The sequence below is a fragment of the Rhamphochromis longiceps genome, linkage group LG15 (assembly GCF_057381845.1).
Source record: "Rhamphochromis longiceps isolate RC_006_pf linkage group LG15, R_longiceps_female_GT1.1, whole genome shotgun sequence".
Lineage (NCBI taxonomy): Eukaryota > Metazoa > Chordata > Actinopteri > Cichliformes > Cichlidae > Rhamphochromis > Rhamphochromis longiceps.
In genome coordinates, this window is record NC_140571.1 from 36,612,156 (window position 1) to 36,625,055 (window position 12,900).

The 12,900-nt window shown below is 42.0% G+C and overlaps 1 protein-coding gene across 2 annotated transcripts in view; it reads right to left on the reverse strand.

Moving 5' to 3' along the window:
- The window catches only part of large1 (LARGE xylosyl- and glucuronyltransferase 1), a 72,013-nt gene that overhangs the window by 10,097 nt on the left and 49,016 nt on the right, over positions 1 to 12,900 (reverse strand). For both annotated transcript variants that reach the window (XM_085381430.1, XM_085381429.1), the window contains exons 9-11: positions 12,228 to 12,353; positions 9,534 to 9,689; positions 3,624 to 3,787 (exon numbers count right to left, since the gene is read on the reverse strand). In XM_085381430.1, the coding sequence (XP_085237556.1) occupies positions 3,624 to 3,787; positions 9,534 to 9,689; positions 12,228 to 12,353 (446 nt within the window). The remainder of the gene's footprint in view (positions 1 to 3,623; positions 3,788 to 9,533; positions 9,690 to 12,227; positions 12,354 to 12,900) is intronic.

Sequence of the window (12,900 nt, forward strand, 5' to 3'; positions counted from 1 at the left end):
ACAAGTTACCATCAAGTGCGGGATCTACCAAGGAGATGCTCTGTCCCCACTGCTGTTCTGCATAGGCCTGAACCCCCTCAGTGAGATCATTAACACAAAGAGAGGGAAGGTAGTCAGAACTGAGGGGATTGAACTACCAGAAGGCAACATTGCAGACATAGAGGACAGTTACAAGTACCTGGGGATCCCGCAGGCAAATGGGAACCATGAAGAGGCCGCTAGAAAGGCTGCAACCACCAAGTACCTGCAGAGGGTCAGGCAAGTCCTGAGGAGTCAGCTGAATGGTAAGAACAAGATCCGGGCCATCAACACATACGCCCTGCCCGTGATCAGATACCCTGCTGGGGTAATAAGCTGGCCAAAGGAGGAGATAGAAACCACTGACATAAAGACAAGAAAGCTCCTTACCATGCATGGAGGGTTTCACCCCAAGTCCAGCACCCTGAGGCTGTACGATAAGCGGAAGGAAGGGGGCCGGGGACTGGTGAGTGTCAGCACCACAGTCCAGGATGAGACAACGAACATCCAAGAATACATTGGGAAGATGGCCCCAACTGACCGAGTGCTCAGTGAATACCTCAGGCAGCAGAAACCCAAGAAAGAGGAGGGAGACGAGGAACCATCATGGAAGGACAGGCCCCTGCACGGTATGTACCACCGGCAGATAGAGGAGGTGGCTGATATCCAGAAATCCTACCAGTGGCTGGACAAAGCTGGACTGAAAGACAGCACAGAGGCACTAATCATGGCAGCACAAGAACAAGCTCTGAGCACAAGATCCATAGAGGCTGGGGTCTATCACACCAGGCAAGACCCCAGGTGCAGGCTGTGTAAAGATGCCCCAGAGACAATCCAGCACATAACAGCAGGGTGCAAGATGCTAGCAGGCAAGGCATACATGGAACGCCATAACCAAGTGGCCGGCATAGTGTACAGGAACATCTGTGCCGAGTATAACCTGGAAGTCCCGAGGTCAAAATGGGAGATGCCCCCAAGGGTGGTGGAGAATGACCGAGCTAAGATCCTGTGGGACTTCCAGATACAGACGGACAAAATGGTGGTGGCTAACCAACCGGACATAGTGGTGGTAGACAAACAGAAGAAGGCGGCCGTAGTGATCGATGTAGCGGTTCCGAATGACAGCAATATCAGGAAGAAGGAACACGAGAAGCTGGAGAAATACCAAGGGCTCAGAGAAGAGCTCGAGAGGATGTGGAGGGTGAAGGTAACGGTGGTCCCCGTGGTAATCGGAGCACTAGGTGCGGTGACTCCCAAGCTAGGCGAGTGGCTCCAGCAGATCCCGGGAACAACATCGGAAATCTCTGTCCAGAAGAGCGCAGTCCTGGGAACAGCTAAGATACTGCGCAGGACCCTCAAGCTCCCAGGCCTCTGGTAGAGGACCCGAGCTTGAAGGATAAACCGCCCGCAGGGGCGTGCTGGGTGTTTTTTATATATATATATATACATACATACATACATATACACACACATATACACACACATGCATCGCGACTGGAGTATTAGTTTTGTCAGCCAATGACAAAACATCTGCTGTTCTTTCATATTACAGAAAACAGCAGGAGACCTTGCAATGAAATACAACTACTGGATTGCAATATTTGAGATGTTAAAAAGGAAGTCTGCTTGCTAGCTGTGGGCAGTTCTTGTTCTGTTTTGTTCACAATGATTATTCTGAATTGATGTTAGAATAAAAATATGAAAAGTCAATAAAATAATTAAGAAGTCTTTTTTTTTATAAACCACATATTTCTGTCACTGGCAACCGCAGTGACTGAGTAGTTGAGAGTGGTGGTTGGAAGTTGCAGGTACTCACTGTGAAATTGATTGGTGAAGCCCAAGTGAGGCAGGCCTAGAGGCTGTCAGTGGTAATTAGGGTAATTAGGAAAAAAATGTGTATTTCCTGACTAGCTGGTGAGTAGTTGCAAGAGGCTGCTTGCTGTAGCAAAGTGGAATTGATTGCAAAGGTGTATAGAGCACTGAACCAAAAACCTCCTTGTATTTGCTTTAGTTGCAAACACATTTCCATGGTTGCCCATAGACAGTATGGAAAACACTGACTGGTCTGCACACAAGAAATGGAGATCATTCCCCTTTAAAGTAAAAGATGAAATTTTTGAAAAGTGTTAGTTTCTGTTAGTTAACACTGAAGGCAAAGTTTTGGTTTGACTTGCACTTTTCCAAGTTACGCTACCATTCGGTGGTTAGCTTTTATCGGGGCGACCATGGTTCAGGGGGTTGGGAAGCTCATCTTGTAACTGGAAGGTTACCGGTTCGATCCCCTGCTCTGTCTGTCTTGGTCGTTGTGTCCTTGGGCAAGACACTTCACCTACCGCCTACTGGTGTTGGCCAGAGGGGCCGATGGCGCGATATGGCAGCCTCGCTTCTATCAGCCTGCCCCAGTGCAGCTGTGGCTACAACTGTAGCTTGCCTCCACCAGTGTGTGAGAGTGAATGAATAGTGGAATTGTAAAGTGCTTTGATGGTCTCGAAAAGCTCTAAATGTAATCCATTATTTTAAGTGTCGGCAGACAATTCGATTCAATTTTATAAAAAAAGTGCCAAAACAAAACAACAGTTGCTTCAATACCCTTCAAGACCCTAAAATAATACAAACTGCCATTTTCCATGCAAACTATAACTAACTATGATAATTTACTAGCGGACAAAGCAATCACAAGGATGTTTTCAGTGCAGCATCGTCTTTGCAGCCAATTTCACCAAACCACAGGGAGCAACCTCCAGCAACCACTCAGCAGCCATCAGGAAATATTCATTTTCCTCTAGCGACCAGATGTTGCCAGGGGTTCACAGACTGGTTTTGATTTTGTTAGTAAGTAAGTAAAGAATTTTAATGCTCCATCCACTACATGTATGTTATACAGTCAGTTGTTGATTGTTTTACTATGTTGATGTATTGTCTACTTTGCTACCAGTCAATATTTTTGCAAGCATTCCCCATCATGAAGATGTGAAAATAAACCTTTTTAATGCCACTATATCGCCTTGATCCAGATTATTGCCGAATAAGAGATGAACTGATCTCACTTTCTGATGTTAATCAAGGACACTTTTAGACTCTAAAATTATTAACCTAGAAGCTCAGAAGTTCTGGGGGTAGTCATTTTTACTGACTGTTAAATACTTTTCCCTGGTCTATGGTTTTAAAAACATAAAACTGCAGAGTACAGGCCGAATGGCTAACCTTTAAACATTTCAGGTAGGTTTGGGTATTTGACAGTATGACAAAAGCTGCAAACTGAAAAAGAGCTGTTACTGGAAGGATGTTTGCTTCTGCTTTTTAAGTATCCTAGTATTCTTTGGTAGTGCAGGACTATATATATAAACCATTAGCCTAGATATGTAAATATATTTCTCCCCCAATGTCATACCTAAGAGGTTTGCTCCTTCGATCTTCATCAGTCAACAGATTTGCCAACACAGCTGTTTATTGTGGGTTTTTTCTAACCAGGAGCAGCTCTAATATGTTTTTTCTTAACATTTTCAATGTTCTAAAACCTCTGGAAGCCTTCCACTTCATTGTTCTGCCCACTTTGAACTAAACACACCTGTGTAGCTTCTGTAAGTGTGGGTGTAAACCAGCACCTGTCCATAGAGAGCTGGGCGACGAGAGTGACATCTGTGTTGTCAGAGCTGGGTTTATACTCATAGTGCAGGAAGTAGAGGTGTGTTCGATGGACAGTGAATCGCTCTCGACGAAACTCGTAGCACGGATCATCTTCATCCAGCTCTGACAGTGTCTTCTGGAGCTGCAGATAGAGAAAGATAGGAAGAATAAGACAGATTACAGACCAGAGAGACAGAATCTCAACAACAACAAAAAAACTAGACAAAACATGCATGTCACTGAGTGAAATAAGTATTTGATCCCCAAACAAAACATTTCTAGTACTTGATGGGGAAACCCTTTTTGCTGGTAATTCTCGTAGTTTGGACACATCTCAGGAGGGATTTTGTGTTACCAATGGCAGTCTTGGTGACTGTGAGCTGCATTCATCTGCCTTCAGATGATTAACAAGCTCCTCCTGTGTAGTTCTGGGCTCATCCACCACCTCACTCTTAACCATCCTCACCCTACGAGGCAAGATTTTGCAAGGGACTGTGGCTGCAAGGTGGTTGGTATCTATGGGAGTGGTAATCCCTGAACCATATGGTGGACAGAGGTGAAAGGAGCAATCAAGCTGAAGGAGGAGTCTTATCAGTGTTGGTTAATTCAATTCAGTTTTATTTATACTGTGCCAAGTCACAATAACAAGGCGCTTTGAATTGTAAGGTAAAGACCCTACAATAATAAAGAGAAAACCCCAAAAATCATATGATGAGAGTGGAAAGGAAAAACCTGGCATCACCAGGCTCAGGGAGGGTGACACAATACTGTGAGGCCTGATTACTTAAGACAGGGAGCCAATGAAGAGATGCCAGTATAGGAAAAATATGCTCTCTCTGTCTATTCACCGTCAGTACTCTTGCTGCAGCATTTTGGATTAACTGAAGGGAGTTTTTAAGACAACTTATAATAACAAATTACAATAATTCAGTCTAAAATTAATAAATGAATACACTAGTGTGTCAGTGTCACATGATTTTAGAGATCTTGCACAAATGAAGGAAAGCAGTCCCACATATTTGTATGTGCATTGAAGGACATATCCTGATCAAAAACGATACAAAGTTTCCTTTCAGTGTTACTGGAGGCCAAGGTAATGCCATCCAGCTTTGTAGTACAACACTCGTCAAAGGACAAGTGTTGTACTACAAAGCAAACAGGGATGACAGACTAAGGTTGGTGTTCCCACAGCAGCAGCGGGAGCAAGTTTTAAGATTGGGGCATATTATTCCACGGGTGGGGCATCTGGGAACTAAGAAGACAAGGGACCGAATTGCCAGCAGGTTCTATTAGCCAGGTATGAACAGAGAGGTTGAGGAGTTTTTCTTGCTCAATCTGTCAGCTGACTGGTGATAAAAATGTCCCAAAAATTCCTTTAAAGCCTTTACCTGTTATTGATGTTCCATTCAGTCGCATTGCAATGTATATAGTGTGGCCGCTAGAGTGAACCCAGGCAAGTAATCGCTATATATTAGTGGTTTGTGCCTACAGTACCAGATATCCAGAAGCATTTCCCCTTAGGGAAATTACAGCTAAACAGACAGCTTATGCTCTCTTGCAGGTTTTATTTCCCAGGTGGATACTCCATCTGAGATTTTGACGGATGATGGTTTTGAGTTTCTTTTGCATACCCTGAGGCAGGTGTATAAGCTTTAAGGTATTAGCAGTATTTAGACCCCCAAACAGATGGCTTGGTGGAGAGATACAATCGAACTCTGAAAGCAATGTTGAAGAATTTAATCTCAGCTGATGCTAAAGATTGGGACATGTGGCTTCCTGATTGGCTGTTCGCTTATAGGGAAGTGCCTCAAGCATGAACCGGCTTTTCACCTTTTTCACCTGCTCCTGTATGGCAGGCAGGTGAGAGGACCATTGGATGTTCTGCAGGAATCCTGGGTGAGGCCGAGGAAAGAGGTGACGAGCGTGTTGGACTACATTCTTCAGATGAGGGAGAAAATGGAGCAAAACACCAAATTGGTGAAGAGACATATGCAGAGTACTGTCACAACAGGGCCGCAAGGGAGAGCTCGTTCAGCCAAGGACAGCAGGTACTCTTATTACTTCCTACTGCTGAAAACAAATTGTTGGCTAAATGGCAAGGTGCTGTGCTAAGAAAGCAGTTCAACAACTCATGAGATCCAGATGCCAGAGAGAAGAAATCCAAAACAAATTTCACATCAATCAGCTAAAGCAGGGGTGGGCAACTCCAGGCCTTGAGGGCCGGTGTCCTGCAGGTTTTAGATATCACCCTGGGTCAACACACCTGAATCAAATAATTAGTTCATTAGCAGGCCTCTGGAGAACTACAACACATGCTGAGGAGGTAATTTAGCCATTTAAAGCAGCTGTGTTGGATCAAGGAAACATCTAAAACCTGCAGGACACCGGCCCTTGAGGCCTGGAGTTGCCCACCCCTGAGCTAAAGGAATGGAAAACCCAGAATAATCCAATCCAGCAGCAGTTGTTCGTGCAAACTGTGGCTGAGGAGGATGATATCAATGAGGAATTTATGCCTGTTGGGCTTAACTCTGTCTCTCTTGACCTCTCCCATCTCTCTGTAACTCAGCAGGAGAAGTTGCATGCCATTATTCCTGCCAAGTTATTTTTAAGAAGAAACCAGGGATGAGAAACCTTGTGGAGCCTGACATCTGCCTGAAAGAGAGTACACCAATATGGCAGAGAATGTACAGGATTGGAGTTTTGGAGAAGTAGGTAGCTCTGATATTGGATTTGGGGGTTACTGAGCCCTCAACCAGTGAATGGAGCAATCCTATTGTGATGGTAAAAGTTGTAATTGTAAAAGAAATTGAAATTTCGTTTAAACTCTGTTCCAGTGAAAATAAAAGCATTCTAAACTCAAATGGATTCCTTGGAAAGAAAAGTTTCACGATCTCCACCAATCCATAAATTAATTTGTTTTCAACTGACAGCATGGCAAGAGCATTTAACCTCTGCTGTCCCATGGTGTTGCATGTGAAGGTCTTAATTCTTTTCCACTTTATAATCACTTCTGCTGAATCAAGCAGAAGCTTTTCAATTTCTGGCAGTGACACTCTTTCAGATAAGGCATCCTGAAGGTTGTTCTCAATTAGCTCGAGCAGAAACGAGTATTTCCTGTGTGCAACTCAAAGATACTGTACAGTGACTTCATCCTAATTTTGATCGCTCCTTCAAGTGTGACACTGGGAAATGATGTGACAAACTTCCTTCAGAGAATACAGTCCGTTATTCTCCGGAGGAAGTCGGACGGAATAAGGTGACCACTTTTGATAAATGTCTCCTGTACCTGCACGACACATTTAGTCCTCTTATTCTTTCTCTCTCAGTCAACCCACTCTCTCTAAAACTGTGTGTTTGACTGGATGATCATGGCCATTTTTACATATTGCTTTTCGAGGACATACATAATATTAAACTCTGGTGTCAGCATAGAAAAACTGTAGAACCTGTAAAAATGAAATAAAGCAAATAAACCTGCAAAAATAAAAAAAATACTTCCAAATCAGAGAGTCTTGTTGACTGCTGAAGTGCCCACTCCTATCTATCTATCTATCTATCTATCTATCTATCTATCTATCTATTGCATCATCATAGGTTTGCACAATTAATTTATTCTTGCTATTTTATTGCTTGCGAGTCATTTTGTCCTTAACCTAAACGAATGCAACTTCACATGTGCTAAAAAGTTTCTGCACGTTATGATTCTAACAAGAACAGACCTGTTGTCTGCTGTTTGCTGACTGTGAAGGTCAGTGGCACTTTTGCGTCAGTCTGAGCCACTGACTTTGATCATGAACATTATTACCGACATGTGAACAGCTGCTTTTGTGTCTGGCATGGTAGATAGACTGGTGCTTATGCTATACTCTCCTACTCTGCCTTAGCACTGAGCACTTTATACAACATGCCTCATTCAACCATTAAACAAGCCCTATCTATGCTGAGATTCTATAGTACATTTCACACTGTTTGTGTGCCGGGGATACAAGTTTCACCTGGTTGGAGTTTTGTTTAAGTAAATGTTTATCACTGTTGACAGTAGAGGGCAGCAGGGTGCCTGCTGTGGGACTGTTATGGCAAGACACACCTCTGTTCATTCTATTCTACAGATTAGTAATGGCTCCAAAAGCACAAAAACTTATTAATGAACACTGAAGTTTATCCTCTGTTACTCCAGGCTATGTTTACAATGTCCAATATGTAACACTGTGCTTACTTGAGCTACTCTGGCTAAAATAAAAATTGCATAGATATGCTTCAAGCACAGGTAATGTCTTTTAACACAGAATCATTGTCATGGTCCTGGGTCATTTTGTCCCAGTGTTCCTAGTTTTTCTTGTGTTTTTGTATTTTGTTAGTTCATTATTTATTCCATGGTTCCTAGGTTGTTCAGTTTAGTTTATTGGATTCCCTCCTTGTGTCTCTGCCCTCTGTGTCTCCCTCTGTGTCTGTGTTTATATTGTGGTGTGAGTTCTTGTGCCGTGGTTCCCTTCATGTTTTATTGTGTTAGGTTTTCCATGTTTCCCCAGCGTGTCGTGTCTGTGCTCTCCCTCGCTGTGATCTGCCTCTCCTCTACTCCCACATCATGTTTCCTGTTTTATTGTGAAGGTCCTGCGTTTTCATGTTTATTCTGTTCAGTCCAGTCGCCCCTGTCTCGTTATGGTTATTCATGTCAGCTGTTCCTTGTGTCTTCTCACTTCCTTGTTATCCCTCTGTGTATTTAGGTCAGCATCTCCCTCAGTCCTCTGTCGCGTCGTCCCTCATGGCTGCGTGTCTCTCCCTGTGTTTCCCCATGAGTTCATATTCTTAGATTTTCCCGGTTTAGTTTTGTATCGCTCCCTCTGTTCCCGGCAATAAAACTGTATTTTGAATTCACGTTTTTCTTAAGTGAGTTTGTGTTTGAGTCCAATTCCTGGTTCATGACAATCCTGCTCTCTTAAAATGTAAAGATCAGATCACTTAGTTTTAGATTTTTTGTTCAGTGTTTGTATGTTAATTATACAAAGCAGGTCTGAAGTTATTCAGACCACCCCCCCCAAACAAAACATTTGAATACTGTCAGTAGCCAACTTGACTGGGAACACGTAAAGCATAAAAGTAATATGAGTCATGTCAATAAAAACTTTAGGAAGTACAATACATATGGATATAGGTTTCTTTCTTTCCTTCCTTCCCTCCCTCACCCTCAAAAGATGACTTTCCCTCCCTGAGCCTGCTTCTGCTAGATCACAGGTGTCGAACTCCAGGCCTCGAGGGCCGGTGTCCTGCATGTTTTAGATGTGTCCTTGATCCAACACAGCTGATTTAAATGGCTAAATTATCACCTCAACATGTCTTGAAGTTCTCCAGAAGCCTGTTAATGAACTAATAATTTGATTCAGGTGTGTTGAAACAGGGTGATATCTAAAACCTGCGGGACACCGGCCCTCGAGGCCTGGAGTTCGACACCCCTGTGCTAGATGTTTTCTCCTGTTAAAGAGCTAATGATAGGAATTCATAAAACCTGGCGCACACCTCAGAAGCAGTAAAGGCATCATGAGTGTAGGTGATGCAAAATGTCCATGTGCATCCACAATGCTAATGCTAATGTCTGACTAGCCAGCATACCCTGAACCTACCATGTCAGGTATTAATTTAATGTACTAGGCATAGCAGTTACATCAGGAGATGTAGAAACTCTCATGTATGTTGTCAATACCAAGTCAAGAGTTAAGAGAATTCCTGACTTATTTTTCAATTGATAAGAAATTTACTCTTTGTTCGCTACAAATGTAACTTGTTTCTAACTAAATGGATGATGGCAGTTTGAATCCCACAGTGGTTAAGCACCATCTCAAATAACTTCACTACACTGACAACAGAAACAGAAGCACAGAAGTCCCACATACATTCTCACTGTTGTGGTCAGCCTCACTGGGACAGCCGAACAGCTCTCGTCGCAGAAGGTTGCCATCGTACTCCAGAAAGGTAAGATAGAGATTCCGGAAGAATTCCACATGCTTGTTCTTTACTCGCAACTTCTTTGGAGAGTTCCAGTGGATCACCTGTTGAGGAGAACCACAAATGGGACAGTGGTGAAGAAGCTTCTGGTATCATCAGGTTCTAAAGAATCAGAGCAATAAACCAAAACATTTACACTGCGCTTTGCCAAGAGTGCAGAACAAAGTTACTACTTGTTGTTAACACTTGTCCGTTATTTGGCTCAATACCTGGCAAAAATAATGAGAGAGCAGTGAAGAAAAGCCTCATTATACTGTTTGCTAAGATGTGAAATTACTTCACTCAGTGCTTTAGACAAAGGTGCCATTTCACTAACTGCACTTTTTTGCAGATTGATATAAATACGTTTCAGCAATGCCATTCAAGATGCTCGTTTGTCATATTCAGCAACTCAGTGTTTTGGCCAAGAACACTTTGTGGACATAGAATGAACTGCCAACCGTGCGAGGAGCACATGTAGCATTATCCAATGCAAGAAGATACATTATAGAAGAAACCACATGAAAGAATCCACAAAACTGCCAAAACATGTATGAGGCGTGGCTTCACTTTTGATTGGTAAGATCAAGAGCTTTTCCTAAAACTCATTCAGCAGAGTTTCTTAATGTCTTTGTTTAACGGTCTCAAAAGCACTGTGCTAGTGTGGAAAGTTAAACACGTCCAGTTATTTTCTATTACTTTTACTTGGATGACTAAAAACCTACACAGACCAGTGTGGTAAGAACAGTAACAGACCCTGTGCACGAGAAAATGCTAAGTTCCTGTTTTAAGACCGGATGTAGGCTTGTACATTTCTGGCAGCTTTATTTTGCGGTCAATCGCTACTGCGAAGGTGGACTCCAAAATCATGTCCGAAATACGAAAACGGAAAGATTACATTAAGTTACAAAGAGCAAAAGGTGGGAACACTCACCATTGCCGTGTCATTAAAAATAAAATGATCAATTTTGACGTTTGAAGCGTGTAGATCGATTGGTTGTTTACATCACATCAGAAGACACATCGTCCACATTCAGAAGCACATCTCTGTATAGTGACAGTTCTTATGATTTAAACAGGAAAATGTCCAGTATTGAAACTACAGGTGAAGAATAGTCAAAGCCAGATGTTTCCCCGTTATGTCGATATCAGCTGGTCAAGTGCTCTCCTACACAGCATGTCAACAAACCGTGAAAAAAAGCCACAGGATATAAAAAATACATGAATGATTGCTGGTAAGGGTCTCTATATATTAGTATTTACGAAGGGTATGTTGTGACTTAGCTTCACAATTACAGTGGTCCCTCACTATAACGCGGTTCACCTTTCGCAGCCTCGCTGTTTCGCGGATGTTTTTAGTGCAATTTTGCATGATTTTCTTTCTTTTTTTTTTTTAAAGCGCAGTGTGTTCTGCGTCCTGATCGACTGCAGACCGTTGTCGATCTCCGTGCCGTCTCTCCTGTACAGTACAGAATCGCTACATCAATCGCTAGCAGTGTGACTCTGAAGTGCTGTACTGTATGTTTGTAAGTTTGTAAGTTTTCTCCTCAACAAAAACAATGCCGACGAAACGTTTTGCACCGTCATAGGCACCTGTGGTAGCACCCGAGAGGCAGAGGAAGATAACCATGGCACAAAAAACATTGGACTTCTGGGACCATACGGCGCACCGGGTTATAAGGTGCATTAAGCTTAAATGAAGCAATTAAGCTTACATTTAAATTCATTAGTTCTAAAATCCGTCATTATTATTTATAGGAAAACAAATATACTGTATGTTTACTTTTCAACTAAATGTTTGAGACTGAAAACAGGTTTTGATCTTTGGTTTCATTCTATAATACTGGACTTTTTTTTTTTTTTTTTACGAAGGTTTGAACTCTTAAAGTGTTTAAATGACAGAGAAAAGTGGGAAAATGTCGATGCCTGTCTGAAAAAAACTGTACAAAGCGTGTAGTGAGGGGTTTTACAGCCTTAAAACATATAAAATAATTGTAAAAAAATAAAGTTGGCTACTTTGCAGATTTCACCTATTGCTGGTTATTTTTAGACACCCGCAATAAACGAGAGAACACTATATACAAATACTAAGAAATATAAAATTTGAATCCTTTTTCTATTTTGCCCTGAGGCGAGGGGGAAAATATCGACAAGTCGATGAACATCATCTACAGATATATTCGTTAAATGCTCAAGACATCTTGAGAAATGTAAATCGCCGCTTGATTCATCCATTTGGTTGACCTGTTTTTGGAAAACCCGACCGTAAACAAGGTGCAAATATCACACCGGAAACGAAGCGCCTTACAGGCGTTTCCCCACCGGAAGTAGCATATGCTAAAGTGCACATAATCTATAGCTGCATGCTGGTGTTATTTTGGAGTTTAGAGGAGCAGTGAATCTAAAGAGCATGGTTAATGGCACTAACAACTAACATTAGAGTTTGTTTTGATCTCATTTTTTAATAGTACTCTTATGCAGGGTTTGAAATGTCTAGTTATTTGAAAAATAGAAAGTAAAATAAAGGATAGAAAGTGGGGAACACCTCCGAGCAGGTTCATATGTGTCTCGATAAATGTATAACGGGCTTATCAAGATCTCACCTTTAGGTCGGACACATCTTTGTAGCACTTTTCGGAACGGGTGTGGTCAGACAGCTGGACGTTCCAGAAGCAAGGCAGCTGATGAACCAGGAACGGGTTTTGTTTGATCACTGCGTTAAAGATATCCTGCAGACACAAAATCATATAAGATATGATATCCCCACACAAAAACCCCCACATATTTAGGTTGTCCATTCTTTAATCTGCTGAAAGAGATGTGTCTTCCTGAATGTTTTAAATGTGGTACAAATGCTAACTTAAAGAACTAAGTTGGAATCTGCTTTGTGAGTATTTTTCTGTGTTTAATTGATCGATTTCGATTTTTTACATACATGAATCATTTATCATCATCAGCAACCGGAGAGCTGGGATTACTACCTGCCTCATGGTTTTATGTTTAATAAAAAGCAAGTGAAAAAGATATTCTGGAATCTTACTGGTCTGGGCCCAGTTTCATAGTTCTGACTCAGCCACCATCCTGTTAAGTGTGCTGTATGTATCCAGATGTTCATCCTTATACAGTCCATTTATTCGTACACTCACTCTCATAAAGCGAAAAACTTGAAATTGCTTTGAGGAAATGAAGTCTGGTTACATCTGACAGACTTTTCTTTAACTTTGAGATTTTTGAAAACTCACAAAGCAAAAGCCTAAGTGGCAGCTTTAGCTTCCT